This window comes from Sparassis crispa (genome assembly GCF_003851025.1).
Source record: "Sparassis crispa DNA, contig_000005F, whole genome shotgun sequence".
Lineage (NCBI taxonomy): Eukaryota > Fungi > Basidiomycota > Agaricomycetes > Polyporales > Sparassidaceae > Sparassis > Sparassis crispa.
Window position 1 is genome coordinate 2,380,894 of NW_020939752.1, and position 26,688 is coordinate 2,407,581.

Genomic DNA, 26,688 nt, shown 5'->3' on the forward strand with positions numbered 1-26,688 from the left:
CATAGATCGTCTCAAGTACGAGCCCGCACCAGTTTCTGTTCCAGATCCCAACTTTGTTTGCTCAGTGTCTGATACCATCCATCCTCCGATTTTCTCAGCTTTCACGAACGAATTTTGAGCTTGGAGATGCACTGGGTGCTTGGTCTCGACTCTCGACTGTGCTGAATGGCGCACGGCTGCTTGTCGAGGTTCACTGAGGTCCACACATGACAGCGGGCGAAGGCCTTATCTTCGTGTCCATTTCAGTCCAGAACTGGGAGATCTTCTTGGCGTCCTCACAGAACGTGCCCTTCAAGCTCCCGACTGGGAAGAAAGACGCCATATCGATGCGGACGACTCGGAGCGGCACTCTCGATGACTTTAACAGTAACCCTCGCGTCCCAACGGAAATGTAATCCAACTTTGAGCTGTCTTCGAAGGTCGTGCTGCTCGAGCCTGGAGGGGTCTGGGACAGCAATGCGCCAATCCAATATGCACAACGCCGAGATCATCATCGTGCTTTATGTACGATGGGTCTCGACTTGCGCATTACAGCACATCCCGTTGGCTTTTCAGAGTGACGGACAGGGCAAGGGTGTACGAACAATCGTCCTTCACGCACACGTCGAATTGAACATTCGCTCCTTAGACGAACCATGGGAAACAGGGAGGGCCGCACGCGCCTTCCAGGCGCGACGCAACGACAGGGTAGCTTGATATGCGTTCTCGGTTTCTGCGTTATTGCACTGGTACGCTTCTCTTACATAACACCTCAGTGTGGCACCGAGTCGGCTTCTTTCTCAAGCACGAGAATCGCTGCCGTCTTGACATCCTGATTGTTCGCTGAGACGTTGGAGAAGGACGACGGCAACGATGTGACGGATGATTGGGACAGCATTGACGTGACTTCGCACGCAGATGTTGATCAACAGAGCGAGCGGTAAAGCGCCTTCATCACCAGGAAGTGAGATTTTCTCCACAAGCCCTCCGAATTAAATGCTCACCCTGCGGTGAAAGCGCGGCTTTTGAAGTTCTTGTCAGATTTCCATTCTTCGCCGGCGTGTTCAAACGTTCTTATTCTAGCTAGCTGCCGGGAGGTCTCGCTCGAAAAGCACACCCGAAGACATACGGCGGAAACAATGCGTGCCGGCGGAGGGGGCGTGTTGTCTTCTTTGGCCAGAGCTTACCAAAAGGTGCTTAAGGGCGTGGCGAGGTGAGTCTTGATATGAAATTTTGTCCAGATTATGCGATCGATTCGCCTTAGTGTTCCCCATTTCTAGCGTTTCAGTCCGGCCATTTCAACGTTGGCATTCCAGGACGTTCGAAGGTGCAAAGCGGGCCAGAATGCAGATGCATGGTTTCGAACGAAGATCGTCTGGATCGGAGCCCACTGGCAGACTGCAACAGAGGACCAGAGGATTTGTGATATCGCCGGTGTTGTGAGCTGAATCAGTTGCGCATTACTGTCCTCCAAGTTTCCAGCCAGGTTTTGACGAGTCGAGAGCCAGGTCAGCAGAGAGCAGGATAGAAAGCGGAGGCAAGATGTGAAGGGCCGACACTCGTCGTCGCGCTCCTTATATACCCTGCACGGCGGATGACGTCGTGTCGATCGTCAAAACCGATTGACGTCCAAAGAAAGAGGAGGCAGGACCGTCCCCATATGGCGCGCCGGCTGCCATCTTTGGACATTGCGTCGTTCGCCACTTGGGGACGCGCCTCAAGATCGGCATCGACGGTCATCTGCTCGTTGTCGGGTCCGTTGTTGTCGGAGGCGAAGCACAACACTTACATAGGAGCTGGGCACACACTGGTGAGTACGTTCGCCGTAGGCCTTGGATTTTCACTTCACTCTTTGCATGCATGCATTCCCTCGGCGGCGTTGTTCGCACTGTCGTTGCTCAAGCGTGATATCGACGTACGATCAAGCGTTGTGTGGCCTTGTGCGAGCTCTTACACTGTAAGCTCTCGCCTGCCTTGTTTTCCAATCGTTTGCGCTTAGTTAACTTTCTGGACGCTGATCGTGTGGTGTCATACGCAGGTGCTAGCGGCTACCGCGGCGCCTGTGAACGGCACGATATTTACGCAGAGTGAAAAATCTAATTGTGATCTGGAAGGTGAGCGCAAGAATTTTAATAAGCGACCCTCCTGCACGCTTTTCTTCCTTTGACTACAGGACGAGCTGCACCGATTTCCCCCTCTGCAGCCTAGAGGTGTTGGCTGCCAAGTATACCGCGTGCTCAGCGCTCAGCTTGGAGCCAGAAAGAGGCTAGGTGTTGATAAATGCACAACCCACTTATTGAGCGAGGGTACGTGCGCGTTCTTGCGGTTTAGGTGCGCGCGCGCTCCTTAAGCCTCTTCAATTTTTTAAGCCCTCGACTATGTGCAGAATATCTCCGCGCTTCCGTGAGTCTCTCGGTGAGTCTCCTTACCGTCGCGTGAAGAGTGCTGACGAACGTGCTGTATCATGCTCGCTCGGCATAGCTCGCTCACCTCATGAGATGGTGCAGAAGCCGCCTCAGGGTCACTTCTCTGCGGGTAGGTGCGCAGATCTTCCGGTCGCAAGCGGAGACCCGTATCTTATCGAGAGTCGACGCCAACCGCACCAGGCCTACTCCCCGCGGTAAGTTGTATTCGGTGTCTCTGGAGTCTGCGACCTGCGCGCATCAAATGGGGTCGCGGGACGAACGTCGCCTCGTCCGTCGTTCGCAGCGTACGTCGTGTAGCGTCGGTGTGACTGTCCAATATATCTTTGCCCGTTCGCCCAGGTGGTGTGGCAGGACGAACGTCATTTCAGTGTCCGTCGTCACGCAGCATTCGTCTAGTAACCTCCGTGGAGACTGTCTAATATATGTTCGTTTTGTTTGCGCGCACACCCTCCTCAAAAGCGACCGTCCGGGGAGCGCGCGGACACTTAGCCAACGCGAGACATGGTCCTCAGACACAACAAGAAATAACTGCGAATGGATGACAGACACAGGAACACACAGGTAGTAAAGTAATTCACGTGGTGGAACGTCCGCACGCGCAGGGTACAAATAACTAGCTAGCCGTAAATAACGGGTCAAAAGTCTCGGATGATCATGCCAGGGGTCAGAGGAGAGAATCGAGGACCGGACTGCCCGCGCCCAAGACGACAAACATTGATGACGGCGGGACCGCATGCCCGAACGTCGAATCCTACACATAGTCGTACTGCATTAGGCACTGTATTCAGTATCGTACACACCGTCCGAGGACGCAAACAGACAGGAGCCGGGACGAGAAGGCGCACGCGCCGCATAATGACATGCATGGAAAAGGTTTGTGGTCGTATCGATAGACGTAGAGATGGGAGCATACGCGGCGCGGCATAATCTTCGCATGAAGCGGTAGAGGCATGAAGCAACGGAGGCGAGCGTGGCGGGACGCGGGTATCGTTCATTTCATTACGCCTTGCTCGGCAACGGGTGCGGCGGCTTCAACGCTTCGAGGCGCTCTTCCAATCCGCGACCCAGGCCCTCACGCTCCCATTCCCCACCGACGTCGTCCACCATACCCGAAGCCGCATCGCGCTCGAACGTGCTGGACGCGTGAATGCTGCCCGCGCTCGAGCTCGCGGCGTACTGCGCCTGGGCCTGCGGGAGCCCGATGACGCTGGGGATGTGCGGGGGCGGCTCGGAAGCGACAGCCGAGGAGGTGAAGCTCGAGAGCGGAAGCGTCGACGCGGGGATGGACGAGAGGAGGTCCATATATGAGAGGAACGACAAACGCTTTGAGCTGTTCTTCGGCGAAGGCGGGTGGGACGCGGGCAGGCTGGGGATGGTGATTGTTGCGGGGGCTGGAACGGGGGCGGGGGCTGGTGGGGGAGGCAGGCCGTGAAGCGGGTGCTCGTGGTGTGTCGCGGTGGTTGGAGAAGACTCAGCCGAGTCCATGTCGGAGGGCGTCGCGCTTGAAGCGGCGGAGAAGTACGCCGACGTGGGTGTCTGCGTGACGGTCGACGGCGGCGGCGGTGGTGGTGCAGTATGCACTACAGGGCGGACGGGCGGAGATCCCTGGATGGGGGGGCTGGTGCTGAAAAGAAGGCTCCTCCTGTTAACCCCTGTCGGGCTCGGGCTGCGGCTGCTAAGACGCGAGATAGGGCTGGTGAACCCGCTCTGGTAGCCATTGTCTTGCGGGGCTGGGGCTACGATGGAGATACAGTCGAAGTCGTCGTCAGCAGACGAGGTGGCAGCGAGGATCGCTGCCGCGCTGTCAAGCACAGTCGGTACGGACTGGTCGAGCTGCTCAGATATTTTGCCGCGAGGGATGCGATGGGGGTCGGAGGAGTGAGCGAAGCTGGTTGGCGATGCAGAAATGGGTTCTATGTCGCGCTCGAAAATGGCAGAAGAAGAAGAATGTCTGAAAAAGAGTGAGAGTGGAAAATAGGGACAAGACACGACACTTACACCGACGTTGGCGACGATGGGATGGAATTAGGCGAGCGTGAACCCATGCGATGTGTGCGTAGGTATTGTGAGTTGCGGTTTGAGAGTCTACGTTCGCGAGCGGGACTGGCGAGGTTGTTGCTGGACGTGATGTGTCGCAGCTCGGCAGGAGAGAGCGTGGCCATGGGTGGAGGGTCTGCAGAACAAACGCAGAGGAAAAGCTTGAGACTTGCGTGCAACTGGTTGACAAGGTGAAAACGTACGTTCGGCGGTTGCGGAGGCCATGGTTAATGGCAGGATTGGCGCTGGCCGTAGGTAGCAGGGCCAGAGTAAATCCCTAAATTATCTTAAATTATCCTCATTGGGTTGTCCGAAACTGTACATTATTTCCCTTCCAAAGCTACATAAATCTCCGCTAGGCTGTCTCCAGGTATTGCTCGAAAACAAGTCGGGTCCGCTTTGCTGCTAGCATCGCTTCCCTCTGGCTTCATATCTTCCGGCGCAGCCTACGGATCTTTCAGAGGCTATTCTATCTGTTCTGCACACTCCAGGTCGTCAAGACGCTTTGATATCGCGCTCAGTCGTGTTACATAGACCCGGTCGATAGCTACGCCGGCCTATGGAGGAGAACCCTAGTACTCAGCAGGCTGTGACGGATCTGGTGACTGCGATTTGACGAACAGAAAGCGGTGAGTTCATATCCGTTGCCCACTACCCTTCCATCCGTCGCACCTTCAGAGCGTTGATCCGATCCTGGCATTCAGATATCGCTCTCACATGTCCATCTGAGGGTCTTCCCATTCCGTGTCCCTCGGTCTGCCCACGGTGATCCTTCGCGCGTCCCGTGCAATTCTCTTGAATCCCACAGGAGTCGAGAATGGCTGCCGTGCGCTCCGATCTAGCTGAACACAAGCTTATCGGTCGACCTAGCGCCACTTTCAATGGCTCGGCATTTCAACGGTTCTCATTTGTACCTGGAGGAAACCTTCCACCAGCTTTTCGTGCGACAGAGATACGCTGGTATCGGGCCGGCATTCGGAGGCCTTCCCCCTTTAAGTCTCAAGTCCTTTGGCCGGACCTCGAGCACGCAACCCGCTGTAGAAACAAAATAGACCCGCTGGTGAGTTTGCGTTACTGCTCATGCACACGGGAGATGTCGATGATCCGTGAGTCCTGTAGGCAATCCGTCGTAAGTATTCTCGCAGGCCTAGGAAAAGAATCCCATTGTTCGAATAGTATTGAATCACATGGGGTAAATCGTCGCGTCATCTGCCACTCATCGTCATAAATATAGGTTCGAGGGCGGGAACCGACCCCAAGTATATTGCGCAGCTTTGGTGAATTTGTGATTGCCGCGAGCTTCTACTACGCAGCGTTTTGGGTGAGAAAGTAGGCTGCCCGCTTTGTTTGCCGGTGGTTGCACGGTCGTCGAGTATCCTCCACGCGCGGGCGGTTGTTTCAATTTGCAGGAATAATCTACGGTCTGGTAGCATGTGCAGTATATTCAAGCAGTAAGTCAGTGCAGCTATAGGTACAGTACTTGCAGTGATCATACGACTCCCTTTTCGACGAGGACATCCTCTACAACCTTCTCCACCATCGCTCGCAAATTTGAAGTGCCTCCGCCCGATAACGCAGCCTGCACACTCTTCTCCACGAACTTGCCAAGCATGTCCACCTCGATGTTTACCTTCGCACCGAGCGGCTTCTTGCTCAGCGTGATCTTCTCCTGCGTGTGCTTGATGAGCATGACGCCAAAGGTGCGCTGCATGTCGTTGACAGTTGTCAGCGTGAGCGACGCGCCATCAATCGCGACATAGCCCTTCGGTATAAGGTAAGGAAGTAAGGACGGCCGCGACGATGTCGGCTCGGGAGTTGAAACAGCAGGCGCAGCGAGTTGCCGTCAGGCGTACGGTCAACCAGGGTTGCTGTGCTATCCACATGCGCATGCCCGCAAGGTGCTTTCGGTTACATCACCACCACCGCAAACACTGAAAAGACACGCCTGCATGAAATGCCCTCCAAACTGCACATGCGCGCCCATCGCGCGCTCTAAATTAACCTGATCACCCACCTTCCGCTCGCCTACTTCAATGAGCACCCGCACCGCACCAGCATAGAGGCAAGCCACGCACCGAGATCCGTCCGCTCTAGCGTCTCGTTCGCGAGCCATACCGTGAACCACCCGCCGCGCGCCTGTGCGTCGAACGCCGTCACGGTGAGGCATGCGTCGTTCACCGCGATGGAGTCGCCGGCAGTCTCCCAGGATAGGCGATGCGTCTGCAACGGCGAGCATGCATCCTCCACCGTCGTGCTCGATAGACGCGACCGTCCCGAGGTGCTGAATCTGAGAATAATGGAGGTCAGTGGCGGGATGGCGAGTGCTGCGGGCAGCATACCAGACCTGTGAACATGATAGTCAAGGCTACTTGTGGTGGTTTGGACGAGTCGGATTCGCGAGAGCAGTGATGTAACCGAAAAAGCGGGCAGCCCTAGTCTCCCGTAGGCAGACTACAAAATGATCCCTATGAGTGAGGGGAGGGGACGGGATCATATAGAGCACATCACGGAAATCGGGAAAGATTTGCGTGACATCACATGGGTTACAAGCGTTCCGTGACAATTGGGTGCTGTATAATAATCGAGCATCATTTTCTTCCTTTGTGTCAGCAATGTAATCAAACTGAGGATTGTGGTCAGGCTCCTAGAACCATCCGTCGCTACAGCATTCTCGCTCCTACATACTATGTTTTAAGAGATCACATGATATATGTTTTAAGAGACATACCATTTTGAGAAGGACCTTCCATTTTGAGAACCCGAACAAGAGGAGGAGAACGCTGTAGGACGGCTGGCCAATAATGTCTTCCGAGGTTCCTCCATGCCCAGCGCTTTGCCTTGCTTCACCTACAGTACTTATCACAAAAACAGATGTATCGTTTCAGGTGTCGGGTGTCACCCATATATAGCAAGTCACCTTCCTTTTATAGAGTCACCCGAGGTGTTCGAGGTGTCGAGGGTGACCGGGTGACCAGGTGTTCGAGGTGTCGAAGGTGACCGGGTGACCAGGTGACCAGGTGACCGAGGTGTCAGAGGTGACCCGGGGTGACTGTAGGCCGCATACAGATAACTAATAATATAAGTCAGGCAGCCCACAGTGGACTGCCGTGGCGCAGAGCGTGGGAATGGCGCATGCCATGGCGCAGTCCGGTTCCTCAGATACTAATTCTTAGGGTTATGAGGCCTCCTAGGACGATCGTAGGGTCGCTGAGGGCGGGCAACCCCAACCCTAGGGTGGGGGTTCCCCGAGCGGACGCTAGGGGTACGCGTCCCCTTTGGGAAGGAGGCCGTTGCCGAACCCTACGGACCGTGCCGTAGGGCATGTGCGCCATCACTAGCGCTGGTGAGGGGCCTCTGACCTGCGCGGCCGTCGCGGATGACCATGCGTGGAAAGGCACAGGTGGCTGCACAGGCGAGGTGGCGCGGGGGGGGCGAAGCACGCTGGCCATGAGTGGCCGTCGTAGACGACCGTTCGAGTTGCATGGGGTGCCAGGTCTGAGTTGAACCTGAGGCCAGGAACAGGTGTCCGCTTTGGGAAGGGGACTGTTGCTGCACCCTACCGTAGGGCACGTGCACCATCACTAGCGCTGGCTGAGGGGCCTTTGACCTGTGCGGCCGTCGCGGACGACCGTGCGCGGAGAGGCACATATGACTGCACAGGCGAGGTGGCGCGGGAGGGGCGAAGCACGCTGGCCATGAGTGGCCGTCGTAGACGGCCATTTTCGTTGCGGTGTGCGGAACCTGTCTCACCAAATATGCTTGTGCACAAAACAAAAAAAGAAAAAACAGGTGTGAGCCAAGAGATGATCAGTGTGTGCGCATATAAGGATGGAGGGACAGAATGCGAGTTTGGATCATATTCCTTCATCCTCAAACATCCACTTGTGAGCCGCCGGGACGCAGTCCCGAGAAGCGGCGAACAAGTGGATGTTCTGCACCGAGGTGAAGGAATATGAGAAGTGTCTTCAGGGATATCGATCGAGATCGGATCTTCTGATCGAGGTGGATAAGCGGATCAGTGACCGGATATGGTGACGGGACGGAGGCATAATAATAATTAGGCCACGAGGAAGCCACCCCTCCCACACGAGGCGGGGTAAAGGGAGCCCTCCACGCGCGGCCGTCGGCGACGGCCATGCCTGTACACGCACGTTGCAGCACGCATGCCTCATGGCAGAGCGAGGAGGAGCAGGGGCGGCCGTCCGGGACGACCATCCGTGTACGTACATGCTGCAACACGTCGACCTCATGGTATGGGAGCTGTACCACATGCGGCCGTCGGTGACGGCCAGATGACCTGCCTCGTGGGATCAGATATCGCGAGACGCGTTAGACGAGAAACTGTTTCGACGGTACATAAGATCAGTCGAGTGGGTAGTTTTGGCATTGTTCCAACCCCCTTTGTCGAACAAGTCAGTTTCACTATGCCTACTGTTACACTACCCGGAGCTCTGCTCGATCTGCACGCCGCCGAAAAGGACCTGTGGTCTTGGCCGACTTGGGCGACGCTGGTGCGCACTGATCACCCGCCGTGGTCACCGGAAGCCGAGGAGAACCCGCCCGAGGGATGGGACGCGAACATGGTGTTGGCGGTGAGGGCGTTCATGGAAAAGTATTTTAACACGAAAGCGAAGAACAGGTTCGACTTCATGAAGAGGCAGACGGACGAGTACAGCAAGGGGCGCAACGCCTGGATCCAATGGGTGGCGGATACGTATCGTACGTGCAAGGTGAATGCGAGGGTGGATGAGATATTGATAGAGGCGAACCGCGACCCGTTGACGGTAATGCGGGCGATGAAGACGAGCACGGTGAGTGTATGGATTGAACTGGCGCGGAAAAGTACTCACATATGCAAAGCTGCCGTCCGCCACCGACGCCGTGTTGTGGGCGTTTTATGAGGTGACGATATACAGAGTGCTCGGGCCGGAAGGGTTGTATGAGAACCGGATGCCGAAGAAGGGACCGAACGAGTTCATCAGCGTGCTGCTGATCCATTGCTGGGAGAGGTGGAGGAAGGTGGTGAAGCGGGACCAGACGGCGATGAAGAAGAAGCGGGCCGAGGTAGACAGGCTGTGGAAAGGTATGTGGCGGACCTGCGGACATAGTTGAGACTGACGCTGCGCAGAGATGTCGGAGAAGACGCTGACGAAGAAGGACCTCCGCTTGTTCCTATCTACAGGCCGGGTGCCTTACGCTACGTGAGGCCGCCCGACTTTCTGCCCCTTAGGGTTAGTTAGGTTATGGGTGACTTTTCGGGTACCCTAGGGTACCTCCTGGGCCGGCGCTTATCGCCCTAGGGAAGGGCGCGCGCGCACCTAGGGCCGGCGCGCCAGTTGCCTAGGGCGTGCACTCCGGGTCGTGTCCTCGATGTTCAGACCTCGATCGTACCCAGTGCGACAGTTTTGCCTGCTGCGAAGTCTCTCGGACTGGGTATGACAGCCTGCCTGCTGCCATTTCTCTCGGACTGGGTATGACCGCCAGGCTGCTGCCATTTCTCTCGGACTGGGTACGATGGCATGGGTCCTGCATGACTGCATGTGACCTGCTGCTGTTCGGAGATGACACCCTGCTGTTGCCGCAAAAATGGCAGCTTGCAGGCTGTCGTACCCAGTCTGAGAGAAATGGCCTGCAGGCCATCGTACCCAGCGTGAGAGAAAAGCAGCAGGTCGCAGGCCGTCGTACCCAGTCCGAGAGAAATGGCGGTAGCCAGGCCGTCGTACCCAGTCCGAGAGGAGAATGGCGGGTCGCAGGCTGTCGTACCCAGTCCGAGAGAAATCGCTCACAGGCCGTGGTCCCAGCCTGAGAGAAACCACTGTGTCGGAGTGAGTTCGACACCCATTGCAGGTCGCAGGCTATCGTACCCAGTCCGAGAGAGACAGCAGCTCACAGCCATGGTACCCAGTACAAGAGGAAAATGGCGGGTCACAGGCCGTCGTACCCAGTCCGAGAGAAATGGCTCACAGGCTGGGGTCCCAGCCTGAGAGAAACCACTGTGTCGGACTGAGTCCGACACACATGGCAGGTTGCAGGCTGTCGTACCCAGTCCGAGAGAAATAGCAGCAGCCAGGCCGTCATACCCAGTCCGACGGTAAAAGTGGCGGGTTGCAGGCTGTCGTACCCAGTCTGAAAGAAATTAATGGCAGCAGCCAGGCTGTCGTACCCAGTCCGAGGGAAGAAATGGCGGGTTGCAGAGTGTCGTACCCAGTCCGAGAGACACAGCAGGTCGCAGGTCGTGCTACTCAGCATGAGAGAACAATAGCATGCTGCAGGGTGTCGTACCCAGTCCGAGAGAAACAGCAGGTCACAGGCCGTGGTACCCAGCACAAAAGAAAAATAGCAGCTCACAGGCCATCGTACCCAGTCCGAGAGACACCGCAAGTCAACAGACCATGGTACTCAGCATGAGAGAACAATAGCAGGCCGCAGGGTGTCGTACCCAGTCCGAGAGAAACGGCAGGTCACAGACCGTGGTACCCAGCATGAGAGAAAAATAGCAGGCCGCACGGTGTCGTACCCAGTCCGAGAGAAATGGCTCACAGGCTGTGGTCCTAGCCTAAGAGAAACCACTGTGTCAAACTGAGTCCGACACTCATGGCAGGTCACAAGCTGTCGTACCCAGTCCGAGAGAAACAGCAGGTCAACAGGCTGTGGTACCCAGTGCAAGAGAAAAATGGCAGGTCGCAGCCTGTCGTACCCAGTCCGAGAGAAATAGCTCACAGGCTGTGGTCCCCAGCCTGAGAAAAACCACTGTGTCGGACTCAGTCCAACACACATGGCAGGCAGCAGGCTGTCGTACCCAGTCCGAGAGAGACAGCAGGTCACAGACTGTGGTACCCAGTGCGACACAAAGAATACCAGGTCGCAGGCTGTCATACTCAGTCCAAGAGAAACAGCAGGGTACAGGCTGTGGTACCCAGTGCAAGGCTGTCATATCCAGTCCAAGAATAGCAGGTCACAGGCCATCATATGCAGTCTGACACAGACGGCAGGTTGCACGTCGTCGTACCCAGTCCAAGAGAAGCCACTGTGTGATATGTTGGACTGGGTCTGACACACATGGCAGGGCACTGTGTGTCGGACTGAGTCCAACACATGGCAGGGTACTGCGTCTCGGACTGGGTCCGACATGGATGGCTGTGCACTGACAGCGTACAGAATGCTATAGACCGCATATGGAGTGCTACAGAGTGTCGTAGTCCACATACGAACGTTCGTAGACCACATACGGACGTTTGTAGTCCACATACGAATATTTCTAAGCGACATACAAATATTTCTAAGCGGCATACAAAAAATACTTCTAAGCGACAGACCGCTATAGACCGCATACCAACGTTTACGGAGCACTATACACCGCATACAGAGTACTATACACCGCATACGGAGCGTCGTAGCCCGCATACGAACGCTTATAGACCACATACCGACATTGGTAGACCACGTACAAACGTTCGTAGATGGCATACAAATATTTCTAAGCGGCATACAAATATTTCTAAGTGGCATACAAAAAATACCTCCAAGCGACATACCGACGCTTACCACAGGCAGCATACAGAGTACGATAAACGACGTACGGAGCACAGTAGACCACATACAGAGTGTCGTTATGAGGCCCTCTAGGCCGGCCGTAGGGTCGCTGAGGGCGGGCAACCCCAACCCTAGGGTGGGGGTTCCCCGAGCGGACGCTAGGGGTACGTGTCCCCTTTGGGAAGGAGGCCGTTGCTGAACCCTACGGACCGTGCCGTAGGGCACGTGCGCCATCACTAGCGCTGGTGAGGGGCCTCTGACCTGCGCGGCCGTCGCGGACGACCGTGCGTGGAAAGGCACAGGTGGCTGCACAGGCGAGGTGGCGCGGGGGGGGGCAAAGCACGCTGGCCATGAGTGGCCGTCGTAGACGACCGTTCGAGTTGCATGGGGTGCCAGGTCTAAGTTGAACTTGAGCCAAGGCTAGGTACGTGTCTGCTTTGGGAAGGAGGCTGTTGCCGAACACTACGAAAGGTGCTGCAGGCACGTGCACCATCACTAGCGCTGGTGAGTCGCCACTGTCCTGCACGGCCGTCGTGGACGGCCATGCATGGTGGTGGTGGTGTATTACCGACATGGGTCTCAGTTAGGAATGCTAGGCTGCCACTGTAGTAAGCATATGATAAACTAGACCTGTAGTAATGTACTACACAATCATGATATGTATTATTACAGCGACACATCCATAACCAATGCCACTTCAAAAGCCTCATACTCCTCAACCATAGCTCGCGGCCAAAAGAGGCTCAGATGGCTGCATAGGCCAGGTGGCACAGTCAGCAAAGCACAGCAGCTGTGAGTGGCCGTCCTGGACGGCCATCTGCTGTAGTGGCCACCAGGGGGACAGACCACAAGTGGCAGTCCAGGAAGGCCATGCATGGCTTGCACAAAAAATGGCCTTCCTGGACGGCCACCTGTGGTACTGACCATGAGTGGCCGTCGCGGACGGCCATCTGCTGTAGTGGCCATGAGAGTGACAAACCACAAGTGGCAGTCCAGGAAGGCTATGAACAGCTTGCACAAGAAATGGCCTTCCCGGACGGCCACCTACAGTACTTAGGTTATGGGTGACTTTTCGGGTACCCTAGGGTACCTCCTGGGCCCTAGGGCCGGCGCTTATCGCCCTAGGGAAGGGCGCACGCGCACCTAGGGCCGACGCCAGTCGCCTAGGGCGTGCACTCCGGGTCGATGTTCAGACCTCGGTCGTACCCAGTGCGACAGTTTTGCCCGCTGCGAAGTCTCTCGGACTGGGTACGACAGCCTGCCTGCTGCCATTTCTCTCGGACTGGGTACGACGGCCAGGCTGCTGCCATTTCTCTCGGACTGGGTACGACGGCCAGGCTGCTGCCATTTCTCTCGGACTGGGTACGACGGCATGGGTCCTGCATGACTGCATGTGACCTGCTGCTGTTCGGAGATGACACCCTGCTGTTGCCGCAAAAATGGCAGCTTGCAGGCTGTCGTACCCAGTCTGAGAGAAATGGCCCGCAGGCCATCGTACCCAGCGTGAGAGAAAAGCAGCAGGTCGCAGGCCGTCGTACCCAGTCCGAGAGAAATGGCGGTAGCTAGGCCCTCGTACCCAGTCCGAGAGGAGAATGGCGGGTCGCAGGCTGTCGTACCCAGTCCGAGAGAAATCGCTCACAGGCCGTGGTCCCAGCCTGAGAGAAACCACTGTGTCGGAGTGAGTTCGACACCCATCGCAGGTCGCAGGCTATCGCACCCAGTCCGAGAGAAATGGCTCACAGCAGGCCGGGGTCCCAGCCTGAGAGAAACCACTGTGTCGGACTGAGTCCGACACACATGGCAGGTCGCAGGCTGTCGTACCCAGTCCGAGAGAAATAGCAGCAGCCAGGCCGTCGTACCCAGTCCGACGGTAAAAGTGACGGGTCGAGGCTGTCGTACCCAGTCCGAAAGAAATTAATGGCATCAGCCAGGCCGTCGTACCCAGTCCGAGAGAAATGGCAGCAGGCAGGGTGTCGTACCCAGTCCGAGAGACACAGCAGGTCGCAGGCCGTGCTACTCAGCGTGAGAGAACAATAGCAGGCCGCAGGGTGTCGTACCCAGTCCGAGAGAAACAGCAGGTCACAGGCCGTGGTACCCAGCGCAAAAGAAAACTAGCAGCTCGCAGGCCATCGTACCCAGTCCGAGAGACACCGCAAGTCAACAGACCATGGTACTCAGCGTGAGAGAACAATAGCAGGCCGCAGGGTGTCGTACCCAGTCCGAGAGAAACGGCAGGTCACAGGCCGTGGTACCCAGCATGAGAGAAAAATAGCAGGCCGCAGGGTGTCGTACCCAGTCCGAGAGAAACAGCAGGTCCCAGGCCGCGGTACCCAGCGCGAGAGAAGAATGGCAGGTCATAGGCCATCGTACCCAGTCCGAGAGAAATAGCCGCAGGAAGGCTGTGGTCCCCAGCCTGAGAGAGAAATAGCAGGTCGCAGGCTGTCGTACCCAGTCCGACAGAAATAGCAGGCCCCAGGCCGCCGTACCGCGCCCGAGAGAAAAATGGCGGGGCGCAGGCCGTCGTACCCAGTCCGAGAGAGAGATGGCAGCAGGAAGGTTGTCGTACCCAGTCCGAGAGAGACACGGTAGGTTCAGGTTGCAAGAGGTTTCACACCTAGGCTGAGGGAAGTAGCACAGCACAAGCGAGGCCATTCATACCTAGTCCGAGAATTAGGTCATGAACTCTGTGACTCGTACCCAGGCTAAGAAAGCGTTCCACCGTTCAGAGACACCACAGTGTGCACGGCACCACACGTACTAAACTAGACTGATGGCCCGTACGTAGTATGGGTTGAACGATGAAATCATCCAATGTTGAAGGCGAGTGGTCGCACTGCATGCAGCAGCGGGCTGAGGAGCATCTCTCGGACTCAGTCCGACGCTGACGGGCCGCACGCGGACACTCCACCTCAGCATACTCACACAAGATGAGCGAGTAGTGCGACGTCGGACTGAGTCCGACACAGTGCGCTGGGTGAATTGTTTGCCATGACATCGCGGCGATGTGTGCACGATCTGTGGTTGGTTGAGTTGAGTGGAGTTGAGTTGGGTGCCTCGAAGGGTGAGGGATTAGTTAATGCAGGGTTAAATAGTACTGCATAAGAGCGCGCGTGGGCGGTGAGATTGTACAGCGGCGGGAAAAACTATTGACGAGGTGAGGAATACTGGGGTGTTGGTTGAGTTGAGTTGAGTATGAATTGATTCAGGTTGGGAGACGATATGTCGTATGGAAAGGCAGGGGCCAGGTGCAGTCTCACTGTATCCAAGAGGGTGGAGCATCAGAGCAGAGCTTGGGGATGCTCCAACCCTCTTGGATACAGTGAGACTGCACCTGGCCCCTGCCTTTCCATACGACATATCGTCTCCCAACCTGAATCAATTCATACTCAACTCAACTCAACCAACACCCCAGTATTCCTCACCTCGTCAATAGTTTTTCCCGCCGCTGTACAATCTCACCGCCCACGCGCGCTCTTATGCAGTACTATTTAACCCTGCATTAACTAATCCCTCACCCTTCGAGGCAGCACCCAACTCAACTCCACTCAACTCAACCAACCACAGATCGTGCACACATCGCCGCGATGTCATGGCAAACAATTCACCCAGCGCACTGTGTCGGACTCAGTCCGACGTCGCACTACCCGCCGCGATGTCATGCCAAACAACACCCCCAGGGCACCACATCGGACTCAGTCCGACGTCGCACTACTCGCTCATCTTGTGTGAGTATGCTGAAGTGGAGTGTCCGCGTGCGGCCTGTGCAGCGTCGGACTCGGTCCGGGTGACGGTGCTTGTGGGGCCGTGCGATGATCTAATAGCAGGTTTTGTCAGATAAAGCTTATCGGATCATCCGATAGAAGCGATGGAACAGCGGCCAGATCAGAAAGCCAAGGCATGATCGCCGGGATAATCTCACCATTCTTGGATCGGAGATGAACGATCGGAGATCTGCGTGTAGAACAGATGTTGATACACGAGGCAGCGGTTAGGTTGATGCACGCGTCCAACGCAGATTATGATTATCTTGATAATCCTCACGCGCGGATGCTATATAGTTTTCGTGGGAGGGAAGCCCGTGGTCCACAACCCCCGTTCTCCTTATCGCTACTGCGCCGACCTCTCTACTCACTATGGGCTATGCTTTGTTGTGCGATAGTGTTCTTTACTACGAGGCTTGGCAATGGCCTGGTTGGCGGGATCTCACGGGCATGGATTCACCGCCACACGAGCTTGAAGCGGCCGCCCGACACAGCGCTGGCATCTCGTGGAGCAAGAAGGAGATGAACGAATTCGAGCAGTACTATACGTTTGTAAGGGGGGCCGCAACCAGCGGCGACCTAAAGGATAAGATAATGGATGGTAAGAAGCTCGCGCCCACCGTTAACCAAGGTAGGAAGTTGTGGCAGGATCTGTGGGCGCGGCTGCTGCGGAAGAGTGGACTCAACCGAAAGATCGACGACCTGATGCAGCAGCACCATTGCGATTATCGGTCCGTCTCTGTCGCCTTCAAGACGCGTGAGCTCCCGGGCGGCCATGCGGACTGGACGTCGCCATACCTGCCGGAACTCGGCGCTGGTTTACTGGGTGGTGAGGTCCTGGTAGACCATCGCTTGATGAACACGACCGCAAGACTGTTGATGAAAGAGGTCTTGTACTTCGCGTGGGAGCGTCAGACCAGGAGGGCCAAGATCTGGGTCAAGAATTATGGCGGCAAGAAGACTGCGGTGGACGACGCCTGGGATGGTGAGCGAGACATGCGCGACGTAGACGAGTGGCACGGCATACTGATAGTCTTTCCAGCCTTCAAAGGTGGCAAGAAGAAAGGTCGCGCGCTCCTAACTCTCATGCAGAAGCTAAAGGACTTCCACGACCACGCGCAATACATGAACGACCCCGAGGCAGAGCAGGACGTGGAAGAACGTCTAAAGCACCTTGAGAGTGTTTTGGGCGAGGCCGGCAAAGAGCTGCGGCCTGGCGGTGAGTGATAGCGCTTCATCCACGTCCAGGGGCTGAACGCTTGTGAATCAAGCCAAAAACAGCGCGAAGTTGTCGGCGGCCGACCGCAAGAGGATGCTTTCGCTCGTCACCGAGCAGGAGCTTGAAGAGGTTTACAGACAGTACGTCGAGCTCTTCGTGGAAGGCCCCATGAGGGCCGATGCGACTGACGATGCCGCGGTCGATGTACTTGGCGCTGGGGACAACATGACCGACGACCTGGGAACCGACCTCGGCGTCGAGCCCGAGAGCAAGATGACGCGACAGGCGCTCATGGAGAGCATGGGGGTAAAGGGCGAGGTTTTTCCACTTATGAACGAGGCGAGACACAAGAAGGCATTCCTGGTGTGGACGGAGGGCAAGACTCCGGAGGAGGTCCGCGCCATGCAGCGAGAAATGGGGAAGAAGCGCGACAAGCTGACCGAGTCCGACGAGTGGGCACCGCTCACCCTTAGATGGCATCAGGTCGCCGGGATTCGCGCGACGTTGCGGATGATGGCGCAGGGCTCCTCTGGCGTCCTCATCGCGGATGAGGTCGGGTTGGGCAAGACTGCGCAAGCACTCGGACTGATCGGCATGATCAGCCACTACATCGACGCGCAGGAGCGAGGGAAACCGGTGGAGGTCTCGCGTGAGTTTCAGACTGTTGGCACGGATGCTCGTATTCACGCGACAGATGAGCAGCGCAGTTGAGGCTGCCTGAGGGCCGAAAGCTCGTCAGCGCGCCCCACGTCATCATCTCCTCCGCCACATTGATGCCCAACTGGCTCACCGAAGCGCGGACGTGGCTCAAGGGGTTTGAATTTTTCGAATACACCGGGCAGCTGAAGTCGCGGCGGAATTTCTTCGGGCCCAACAGTGCATGGGCTAAGGCAAAAAGCCTCATGCATATGCGAATCATCTTCGCCACAACTCCGGTGAGTGAGCACGGCTATTCCTCGGACTGGGTCCGACGCGGCGCTGTGCCTATCTACCCAGCGGCAACGCAGCGCGCGGTCGGACCCAGTCCGACGCACTGTGCCCCGCGGACATTGGTCTTCAGCTCTGGGCAGAGGGGCAGCACAGTGCGCTGTCGGACCCAGTCCGACACCGGTGGGACGTGCACCAGGCTAACAAAGGCGCCTCTTTGCAGGCCGTGACGAACGACAGCGCCAACTACTTCGGGAGTCGCCCTGCACAGAACTCCGTGTCAGAACGTCTTCCTCTCAAGAAGGGTGTATCAAAGGAGGTCAAAGAGTCGATGCATCTGCTGAACTCCCTGGTGGCCATCGGCCTCCTCATCCTGGACGAGTCGCACGAGGTAAGGACGGGCAAAAATGTTTTCAGCGCGATGTTGTGGCTCGCCTGGATCGCTCTTCTGACGGTGGGGCAATCGGCTACCCCAATCTACACGCATCCGAAGGTAACGTATTCCGTGTTTGCCCGCGGTGAGATTGCGCTAATGATCGCGCGTAGGATATGGTCTACGCTGGCCGGGCGCTAGGCATTAAGGGGTGCATGGGCGAGGCGGTCGATGCATTCGAGCGCGAGCTCGTGAGGAAGCTGGCACGCGCGAGACGGCAAGAGAAGACGAAGCTCGGGAATGAACCTCTCGGCGCCGCATTCGATTCCGCCAGCACGGCGACGCGCGAAATCTACATACGGGGCATCAGGGACATCAAGACGAAGTTCGGCGACTGCATCATTCGCCGCACGAACCAATCCAAAGACAACAACGGGAAGGTGCTCGGCGGACTGAAGGACTACATCCGAGTAGCGGCCTATCTCAAGCTCGAGGACTGGGAGTTAAAAATTGTCAACACGCTCGAGAAGGCTGATCACCAGGCGAGCGTGTCCAGCTTGTACTTCGATACACGGGTACGTCCCCAACTACTGACACCAGCGTTCCGACGGTAACACGGGAACTGCGCAGAAATTCTACATTCGCACGCGGCAAGGCACCAATCAGCCTGCGCTCGTGGGGTACAAAGAGGGCTCTCTTGCTGACCCCCCGAAGCAAATCGATTCTGAGGAGATTTACGACGAGGTCGCGTCGACGAAGACGAAGACAATGATCGAGCTGGTGAGGTACCATTTGCAGCAGCCTTCGGCTGCGCCTGCGGTGTTCGATGAAGACGGCAACATGGCCTTTCCTCAAGGCAGCGTGCCAAATGACGGTGGGGGCCCGACAAAGATCGTTGTCTACACTGATTTCCCGAGCCTGTTGGGTCCGCTCACTGAGGTGAGCGAGACGCTAATGCGAGTTCGACACGCTGCTGACTTTGACGTCAGTCGCTCGATGTGCACAATATTCGCTACTTTGTTATTCACGGGGGGTCCTTCCCCCGGCGCGTGCAAAGGTGGTGCAAGACTACGAGAGCTGCGACGTGCCCTGCGTCCTGCTGTTGAGCAGGGTCGGGCTCACGGGCATCAACCTCGCCTGCGCTCATGTGTTGATCATCATGGTGAGCCTGATACGTACATCACAGCAATACTCATTCTGACATGAGGTCACCATAGGACCCGCTATTCTCCGAGCAAGACAAACGGCAGCTCATTGGGAGAATATGGCGATTCCCGCAGAGCCTGGTCTGCGTCATCTACGACTTCATCGCGCTGGCCACAACCGATGTCCCCCTGAGCGGCATCGCGCGCAAGAAAGAAGAGATGCTCCAGGTGTTTGCCAAAAGATCGGAGTACGCGGACGGTGAGTGCACAGGTGTTTCATCCTGGCACGTTCTGACACCACGAGCAGAGTTGTTGGCTGCATTACGCGGCGACGATATAGACGACGACGTTAATTACGAGCCGGACGTCGAGGAGGACGAGGATGAGGCGCCTCCTGGCAAAGCTAAGACCCGCGGAACGAGAAAACCAGCAGCGACGAAGGTTGGTGCCGCGTCGTCTTCGAGGAAGGACACGGCGACGAAGGGTGATGCCGCATCGTCTTCGACGAAGGACGCGACGACGACCACGAAGAAACAGCGCATGAAGTCCAAGCCGACGGAGAAGGACAAGAAGTCCAAGGCGACGGAGAAGGACACAGAGGGCACGATTGAAGTGTCGTCGGACGATGACACTGCAGCGACGACGACCACGAAGAAACAGCGCATGAAGTCCAAGGCGACGGAGAAGGACAAGAAGTCCAAGGCGACGGAGAAGGACACAGAGGGCACGATTGAAGTGTCGTCGGACGATGACACTGCACCCAAGTCCAAGCCGACGGAGAAGGGCAAACAGGTCCTAAAGAACGTACAGTCCGACGACCACGCGCCTCCCAAGTCGAACCCGACGCAGAAGGGCAAAGAGCGGGCACCGCCTGTACCGTCGCACGTCGGCGCGGCTTCTGATCCGGCTTCCCTCCCCGCAACGCCTCGTGCGCCTCGTCCCAAGCCCCGGCCACCCATGCCCGCTGTCAACGCCGAGCAGACCGAGCAGCCATTGCGCCAGGAGGATCGGACCCAGTCCGAGGGTGGCGAGGGCAGCAAAGAGCCGCGCGCCCAAGAATCCGAGGAGGGCGGCAGTCGGACCCAGTCCGACACGCCAGGCCCTACCACTGCGGCGTCCACCACGACGCGGTCAACGCGCCAAGTGTTGGAAGATCTCGGGTTCGTCTGGGACGACATTCGCGAGGTGAGCCCGGAACGTTGGTCGCCACACCTCCATCCAGCGCAGCTGGGTTCGTGGTTCCCATTCGAGGCAGCGAGGCCGCGCGGCGGTGTCAGCTTCGAGCAAATGATGGCCGACCGAAGGTTCTACGACTGGAATAATGTTCCGGATTTCGACGCCGCGATATTTGGACCCTTCGACCGCATCGCAGTCCATGCCCCCGGTGACCCATGCCACGAACTCATCGGGCAGCTCCTGCAATCAGGATGGCCGAATCCGCCGTCGTGGCGCCGCGGGCGAAACGCCCAATTAACGGTGCCCAAAAACGTGCTCTGTAATACGCCTGCGGCGTCGTGGCTTGCGCCTCACCCCGCGCAGATCTCGTACTGGTATCCACTGCCAGGGCTAAAGCAGGCGAGACCCAACCTCAAGCCCGAAAATTACGACCCCAACGTTCACTACTCGTATCAGACGTGGGTTCCATTCGATGCAAATCGCTATGGCCCCTACGACCGTGTGCTGCAGGCCCGTGAGGACGACCCTAGTCTGACAGACCTCCACTTGTTCCTGGCCGGCGGCTTCCCTGCTGTGCCAAGCCACCGGCATGGAAACGCGGCCAGGCAGCGCCCCACGCCGCGACAGTCGGCCTGGTTTGTGAAATGGGACGGTTCGCCGCAGGGCTTGGGCGCACCAGCACCAGCTCGGACCGAGTCCGACACTCCGTCGACATCATCTGGCACACCGCGCGAACCTGCACTGCAGAAATCTGGTCTGGCCCACTCACTCGCTCAGATGACGGTAGACGACCAGCTAGCGAAGCAGGTGGTACCGGCGAGCTCTAAGGGTGAGTCACCGCTTTTATTGCGATGCCAGTCGCTTACCACTTTCGAAAGGGCCCGGCGCTGACACTAGGAGCGACTCGTCGATGGAGTTCAGCTCAGATGCTGAGCAGCCCGGGGCTGGATCTCCGAATGAGAAGTCCCCGCCGAGGAAGAAGCAGAAGACTTAGCTCTCCGAAGACGACGACGTTCAGCCATGCGGCCTCGCAGTGCTCGTGTATTAACGCAACGCAGGGTTTCTCGGTAGTTGAGCTGCGCGAAGCGGATGATGTACTTTTGTTCATAGTGCTTATTGATGACAATTATGATTCATGCAACGATACTGAGCGCATTGCAAACAGCTCGCTCTATTTCTCTTCCGTCTAACGTCTGGAAATTCACTGGTTAGCTTACCATGGATGAGTATAAGATATGCCTCATTCATACGCGACCACTCCACGTGGCGACCGATTCGCATTCTCTTCAACAACAACAACTATTAAAGAACATTGGTTCCGGCAGAAAGTATTGTATATGCCGTAGCTAAAATCGTGCGGGAACCGATTCTTCAGATCATTGAGGTGCGAGGAGGAGAATGGAGAAAACCGGCCACGTGGTAGTAGTCGTGTATGAATGAGGTATATCTTACCGCGGGCAGGCGCCGAAGGGGTGGGGCCCACGGGGTCGGACTGGGTCCGACGCAGCATGATGGCCCGCATGCCTGGCAAGCATCATGGATGAGCATCCCGCCGAAGGCGAGGAACCCACGGCGTCGGACTGGGTCCGACGCAGCATCATGGCCCGCATGGAAGCCAGCCATTTTCTTATCCGATGATCGATAGGCGCCGAGACATGAGGCAAACACGTTGAGCAGATTGAGTGTGATAATCACAGCGAGGATGATCGAGTCGTGATGATCACCACGAGGATGACAAATTCGGTGGGTGCTCCATTGACGCTGTCCTCCCGGTCAACACGAGTTGTGACTACAAATAGCCATAATCGTCGACACATATATGATGCCAACATTCTTCAGTGGTCTCAGCCTTCCCCTCCTCCTCACCGGTATCCTTCACCATCTGACTGTGCGTGGCAATGGGCTACGCTCCGCTCTCCGACGCGGCTTTGTGGTACGACGCGTGGAAGTACACCGGCTGGCAAGACTTCACCGGGTTACCTGCTAACCCCCTAACGATGTCTCTCGAAGAACGACGCGCCTCTGGCATCATGTGGAACGACGATCAGCTGGCCGCGTTCGCGGAGTACGTTGAATGGGTGAAACAATTCAAGAAGCCGGACGACACGATGAAGAAGAAGTCTCGAACTCTATCGCCGCGCGTGCAGCTCGGTCGCGGCCTGTGGAAGACCCTATGGGTGAAGTTTCACAGGAAGATGAGCTGCAATCAGACCATCGACACCCTCCTGAAGGACCTCCACTGCGACTACTGGACTGTTGCAAAGGTAACTGGCAAGCGCGAGGTCGTTGGCGGTCACCAAGACTGGACCGACGTCTACTTTGCGGATATCGCGGTCCGTTTACTCGGTGAAACCGAGGTCATTATGGCCTACGGACTCATCCGACCATTGGCGCGACGGTTTGTAAATGAAGTATTGTATGTCGCATGGGAACGTCAGACCAAGCAGGCTAAGCAATGGGTGAAAACCTATGACACCAAGAAGACGCTGGTTGATGATGCGTGGACAGGTGAGTCTTGACCACCATTTCAATATATTTACTGATGCAGGATTTGTTTAATCAGACTTTCAATCCGGGAAAAAGAAGGGTCGCGCGTTGTACACGCTTTTGCAAAAACTGAAGCAGTTCAGAGATCATGCAGAGTTCTTGCAAGACGAGTTGGCAACGGCAGATGTCGAGACTCGCTTGAGCGAATTGGAACAGATCTTGAGTGAAGCCGGCAAGGCACTCAGACCCGGAGGTGAGTTCTCTCCGCGTGCGTAATAGTTTATGATATGACACGTCTCTATGCACAGCCGAGCCCAAATCCAGGAGGACAGGTCGATCACGTCGCCCTGTCATCGACTTGGTGACGCCGGAGGAGCTCGAAGCTGTCTATCGCGAATATGTCGAAGCCTTCATTGATGGCCCCATGAGGGCGGAAATGGATATATCTCCTGGGACGGAAATTGACACATTCCAGGAGGATCTGTCAGGTGAGATCGGCAATGACCTCGGCGTAACGATGGAGCTAGGCATGTCTCGCGAGGAGCTGATGAACCAAATGGGCTTGAACGGGGAAGTCCTTCCTTTCATGTACAAGGTGAAGAATAAGCTTCCCTACTCGATCTGGACGGCGGGCAAATCCCCGCGTGACGTTCGTGCTAAGCTTCGCGACATGGGAGAGCTGAGGGGACAATTGAGCGGGTCCTCAGAGTGGGAGGACCTTACCCTGCGATGGCATCAGGTCGCCGGCATTCGCGCTGCGCTCCGCATGCTTCAAAATGGCAACGACGCAATCTTGATTGCAGATGAGGTTGGCATTGGCAAGACAGCACAGGCGCTGGGTGTGATCTGCATGGTCGCCCACTACATCGATTCCGGCTTAGAGAACCGCCCCGTACCGACGTTCGGTAAGTGCATCCACTCTCTGCACGCATGTTGCTCATCTGCCACAGGTGGGGGTCCACTCAAGTCCGCCCCTCATATCATCATTTAGGGTTAGGTTATGAGGCCTCCTAGGCCGGCCGTAGGGTCGCAGAGGGCGGGGGACCCCAACCCTAGGATGGGGGTTCGCTGAGCCGAGGGCTAGGGGTGCATGTCCGCTTTAGGAAGGAGGCCATTGCCGAACCCTATGGACAGTGCCGTAGGGCATGTGCGTCATCATTAGCGCTGGTGAGGGGCCTCTGACCTGCGTGGCCGTCGTGGACGGCCATGCACGGAGAGGCTCCACTGGCTGCATAGGCCAGGTGGCACAGAAGGTAAACCACGCTGGGCACGAGTGGCCGTCCTGGACGGCCGTTCGAGGTGCATGAACTGCCAGTACTGAGTGGAACCTGAGCCAAGGCTAGGGGTATGTGTCTGCTTTGGGAAGGAGGCTGTTGCCGAACACTACGAAAGGTGCTGTTGGCACGTGTACCATCACTAGCGCTGGTGAGTCACCACTGTCCTGCACGGCCGTCGTGGACGGCCATGCATGGTGGTGGTGGTGTATTACCGACATGGGTCCCAGTTAGGAATGCTAGGCTGCCACTGTAGTAAGCATATGATAAACTAGACCTGTAGTAATGTACTACGCAATCATGATATGTATTATTACAGCGACACATCCATAACCAATGCCACTTCAAAAGCCTCATACTCCTCAACCATAGCTCGCGGCCAAAAGAGGCTCAGATGGCTGCATAGGCCAGGTGGCACAGTCAGCAAAGCACAGCGGCTGTGAGTGGCCGTCCTGGACGGCCATCTGCTATAGTGGCCACCAGGGGGACAGACCACAAGTGGCAGTCCAGGAAGGCCATATACAGCTTGCACAAGAAATGGCCTTCCCGGACGGCCACCTGTGGCACTGACCATGAGTGGCCATCCTGGACGGCCACCTACTGTTGTGGCCACCAGAGGGATAAACCAAGTGGCAGTCCAGGAAGGCCATGCATGGCTTGCACAAAAAATGGCCTTCCTGGACGGCCACCTGTGGTACTGACCATGAGTGGCCATCCTGGATGGCCATCTGCTGTACTGGCCATGAGAGTGACAAACTACAAGTGGCAGTCCAGGAAGGCTATGAACAGCTTGCATAAGAAATGGCCTTCCCGGACGGCCACCTGCTGCAGTGGCCACCAGAGAGACAGACCACAAGTGGCAGTCCAGGAAGGCCATGCATGGCTTGCACAAAAAATGGCCTTCCTCGACGGCCACCTGTGGTACTGACCATGAGTGGCCGTCGCGGACGGCCATCTGCTGTAGTGGCCATGAGAGTGACAAACCACAAGTGGCAGTCCAGGCAGGCCATGTACAGCTTGTACAAGAAATGGCCTTCCCGGACGGCCACCTGCTGTAGTGGCCACCAGAGGGACAAACCACAAGTGGCAGTCCACGAAGGCCATGCATAGCTTGCACAAAAAATGGCCTTCCTCGACGGCCACCTGTGGTACTGACCATGAGTGGCCGTCGCGGACGGCCATCTGCTGTAGTGGCCATGAGAGTGACAAACCACAAGTGGCAGTCCAGGCAGGCCATGTACAGCTTGTACAAGAAATGGCCTTCCTGGACGGCCACCTGCTGTAGTGGCCACCAGAGGGACAAACCACAAGTGGCAGTCCAGGAAGGCCACGAACAGCTTGCACAAGAAATGGCCGTCCCGGACGGCCACCTGTGGTACTGACTATAGGTGGTCATCTTGGATGGCCATCTGCTTCAATGGCCTTCACAGGGATGAACAATAAGTGGTAGTACTGGAAGGCCATACATGACATACCTAATAAACGCTCATCTCAGACTGCCACTAAGGGTACCAACAAACTTACACGGCCGTCCTGGACGGCCACCTGCAGTGAGAAGCCCTGTGTGGCTGTGTCGTAGCCCACCTACGAAGTGTTGTAGGCGACATACCAACAATTGTAGATGGCATACGAATATGTCTATAGACCGCATACAGAGTGTCGTAGCCCACATACGAACGTTCGTAGACCACATACGGACATTTGTAGTCCACATACGAATATTTCTAAGCGACATACAAATATTTCTAAGCGGCATACAAAAAATAAGCGACAGACCGCTATAGACCGCATACCAACGTTTACAGAGTACTATACACCGCATACAGAGTACTATACACCGCATACGGAGCGTCGTAGCCCGCATACGAACGCTTATAGACCACATACCGACATTCGTAGACCACGTACAAACGTTCGTAGATGGCATACAAATATTTCTAAGCGGCATACAAATATTTCTAAGTGGCATACAAAAAATACCTCCAAGCGACATACCGACGCTTACCACAGGCAGCATACAGAGTACGATAAACGACGTACGGAGCATAGTAGACCACATACAGAGTGTCGTAAGCGACATACGGACATTTCTAAGCGGCATACGAATACTTTTAAGCGGCAAACGAACGTTTCTAAGCGACATACCCATATTTACGAGCGACGTACAAATACTTCTAAGCGACATACTAGACGACGTTATTTCAAGTATCCGTTAGAGGTTTAGATTAGAGTCACACCACGTTAGAGGTATTAGTGTTTCGGTTATAGCTTCGGTTACAGTCAGAATTAGGTGAGGATTAGAATCAGGTTTAGTGTTTCGTTTAGTGGTTCGGTGAGGAACGTTATCTTTT

At 56.4% G+C, this 26,688-nt stretch overlaps 7 protein-coding genes across 7 annotated transcripts; 5 read left to right on the forward strand and 2 right to left on the reverse strand.

Annotated features, from left to right (window-relative positions):
* Positions 1-206: 206 nt before the first annotated feature.
* On the forward strand, positions 207-395 carry SCP_0607910 (hypothetical protein; the record flags this gene model as incomplete). The annotated part of the gene is made up of 1 exon (XM_027759923.1): positions 207-395. One exon carries the CDS (start codon positions 207-209, stop codon positions 393-395), a length of 189 nt encoding a protein of 62 aa, XP_027615724.1.
* Positions 396-3,404: 3,009 nt separating this feature from the next.
* SCP_0607920 (predicted protein) lies at positions 3,405-4,667 on the reverse strand (the record flags this gene model as incomplete). The annotated part of the gene is made up of 3 exons (XM_027759924.1): positions 3,405-4,356; positions 4,404-4,578; positions 4,646-4,667. The coding sequence occupies 3 exons, from the start codon at positions 4,665-4,667 to the stop codon at positions 3,405-3,407; spliced, it is 1,149 nt and encodes a 382-aa protein (XP_027615725.1).
* Positions 4,668-5,259: 592 nt separating this feature from the next.
* Positions 5,260-5,618, forward strand: SCP_0607930 (hypothetical protein; the record flags this gene model as incomplete). Its single annotated transcript, XM_027759925.1, has 2 exons — positions 5,260-5,502; positions 5,562-5,618. The coding sequence occupies 2 exons, from the start codon at positions 5,260-5,262 to the stop codon at positions 5,616-5,618; spliced, it is 300 nt and encodes a 99-aa protein (XP_027615726.1).
* Positions 5,619-5,931: 313 nt separating this feature from the next.
* SCP_0607940 (Lumazine-binding protein) lies at positions 5,932-6,796 on the reverse strand (the record flags this gene model as incomplete). The annotated part of the gene is made up of 5 exons (XM_027759926.1): positions 5,932-6,204; positions 6,360-6,373; positions 6,457-6,467; positions 6,518-6,729; positions 6,782-6,796. 5 exons carry the CDS (start codon positions 6,794-6,796, stop codon positions 5,932-5,934), a joined length of 525 nt encoding a protein of 174 aa, XP_027615727.1.
* A 2,070-nt stretch (positions 6,797-8,866) lies between these two features.
* Positions 8,867-9,786, forward strand: SCP_0607950 (hypothetical protein; the record flags this gene model as incomplete). Its single annotated transcript, XM_027759927.1, has 4 exons — positions 8,867-9,253; positions 9,303-9,525; positions 9,571-9,643; positions 9,711-9,786. 4 exons carry the CDS (start codon positions 8,867-8,869, stop codon positions 9,784-9,786), a joined length of 759 nt encoding a protein of 252 aa, XP_027615728.1.
* A 6,322-nt stretch (positions 9,787-16,108) lies between these two features.
* On the forward strand, positions 16,109-21,570 carry SCP_0607960 (hypothetical protein; the record flags this gene model as incomplete). Its single annotated transcript, XM_027759928.1, has 12 exons — positions 16,109-16,721; positions 16,779-16,955; positions 17,008-17,604; positions 17,658-18,037; positions 18,106-18,375; positions 18,429-18,830; positions 18,886-19,194; positions 19,245-19,312; positions 19,366-19,417; positions 19,473-19,659; positions 19,708-21,405; positions 21,455-21,570. The coding sequence occupies 12 exons, from the start codon at positions 16,109-16,111 to the stop codon at positions 21,568-21,570; spliced, it is 4,869 nt and encodes a 1,622-aa protein (XP_027615729.1).
* Positions 21,571-22,474: 904 nt separating this feature from the next.
* SCP_0607970 (hypothetical protein) lies at positions 22,475-24,054 on the forward strand (the record flags this gene model as incomplete). The annotated part of the gene is made up of 4 exons (XM_027759929.1): positions 22,475-23,084; positions 23,140-23,316; positions 23,372-23,968; positions 24,014-24,054. The coding sequence occupies 4 exons, from the start codon at positions 22,475-22,477 to the stop codon at positions 24,052-24,054; spliced, it is 1,425 nt and encodes a 474-aa protein (XP_027615730.1).
* Between the last annotated feature and the right edge of the window lie 2,634 nt (positions 24,055-26,688).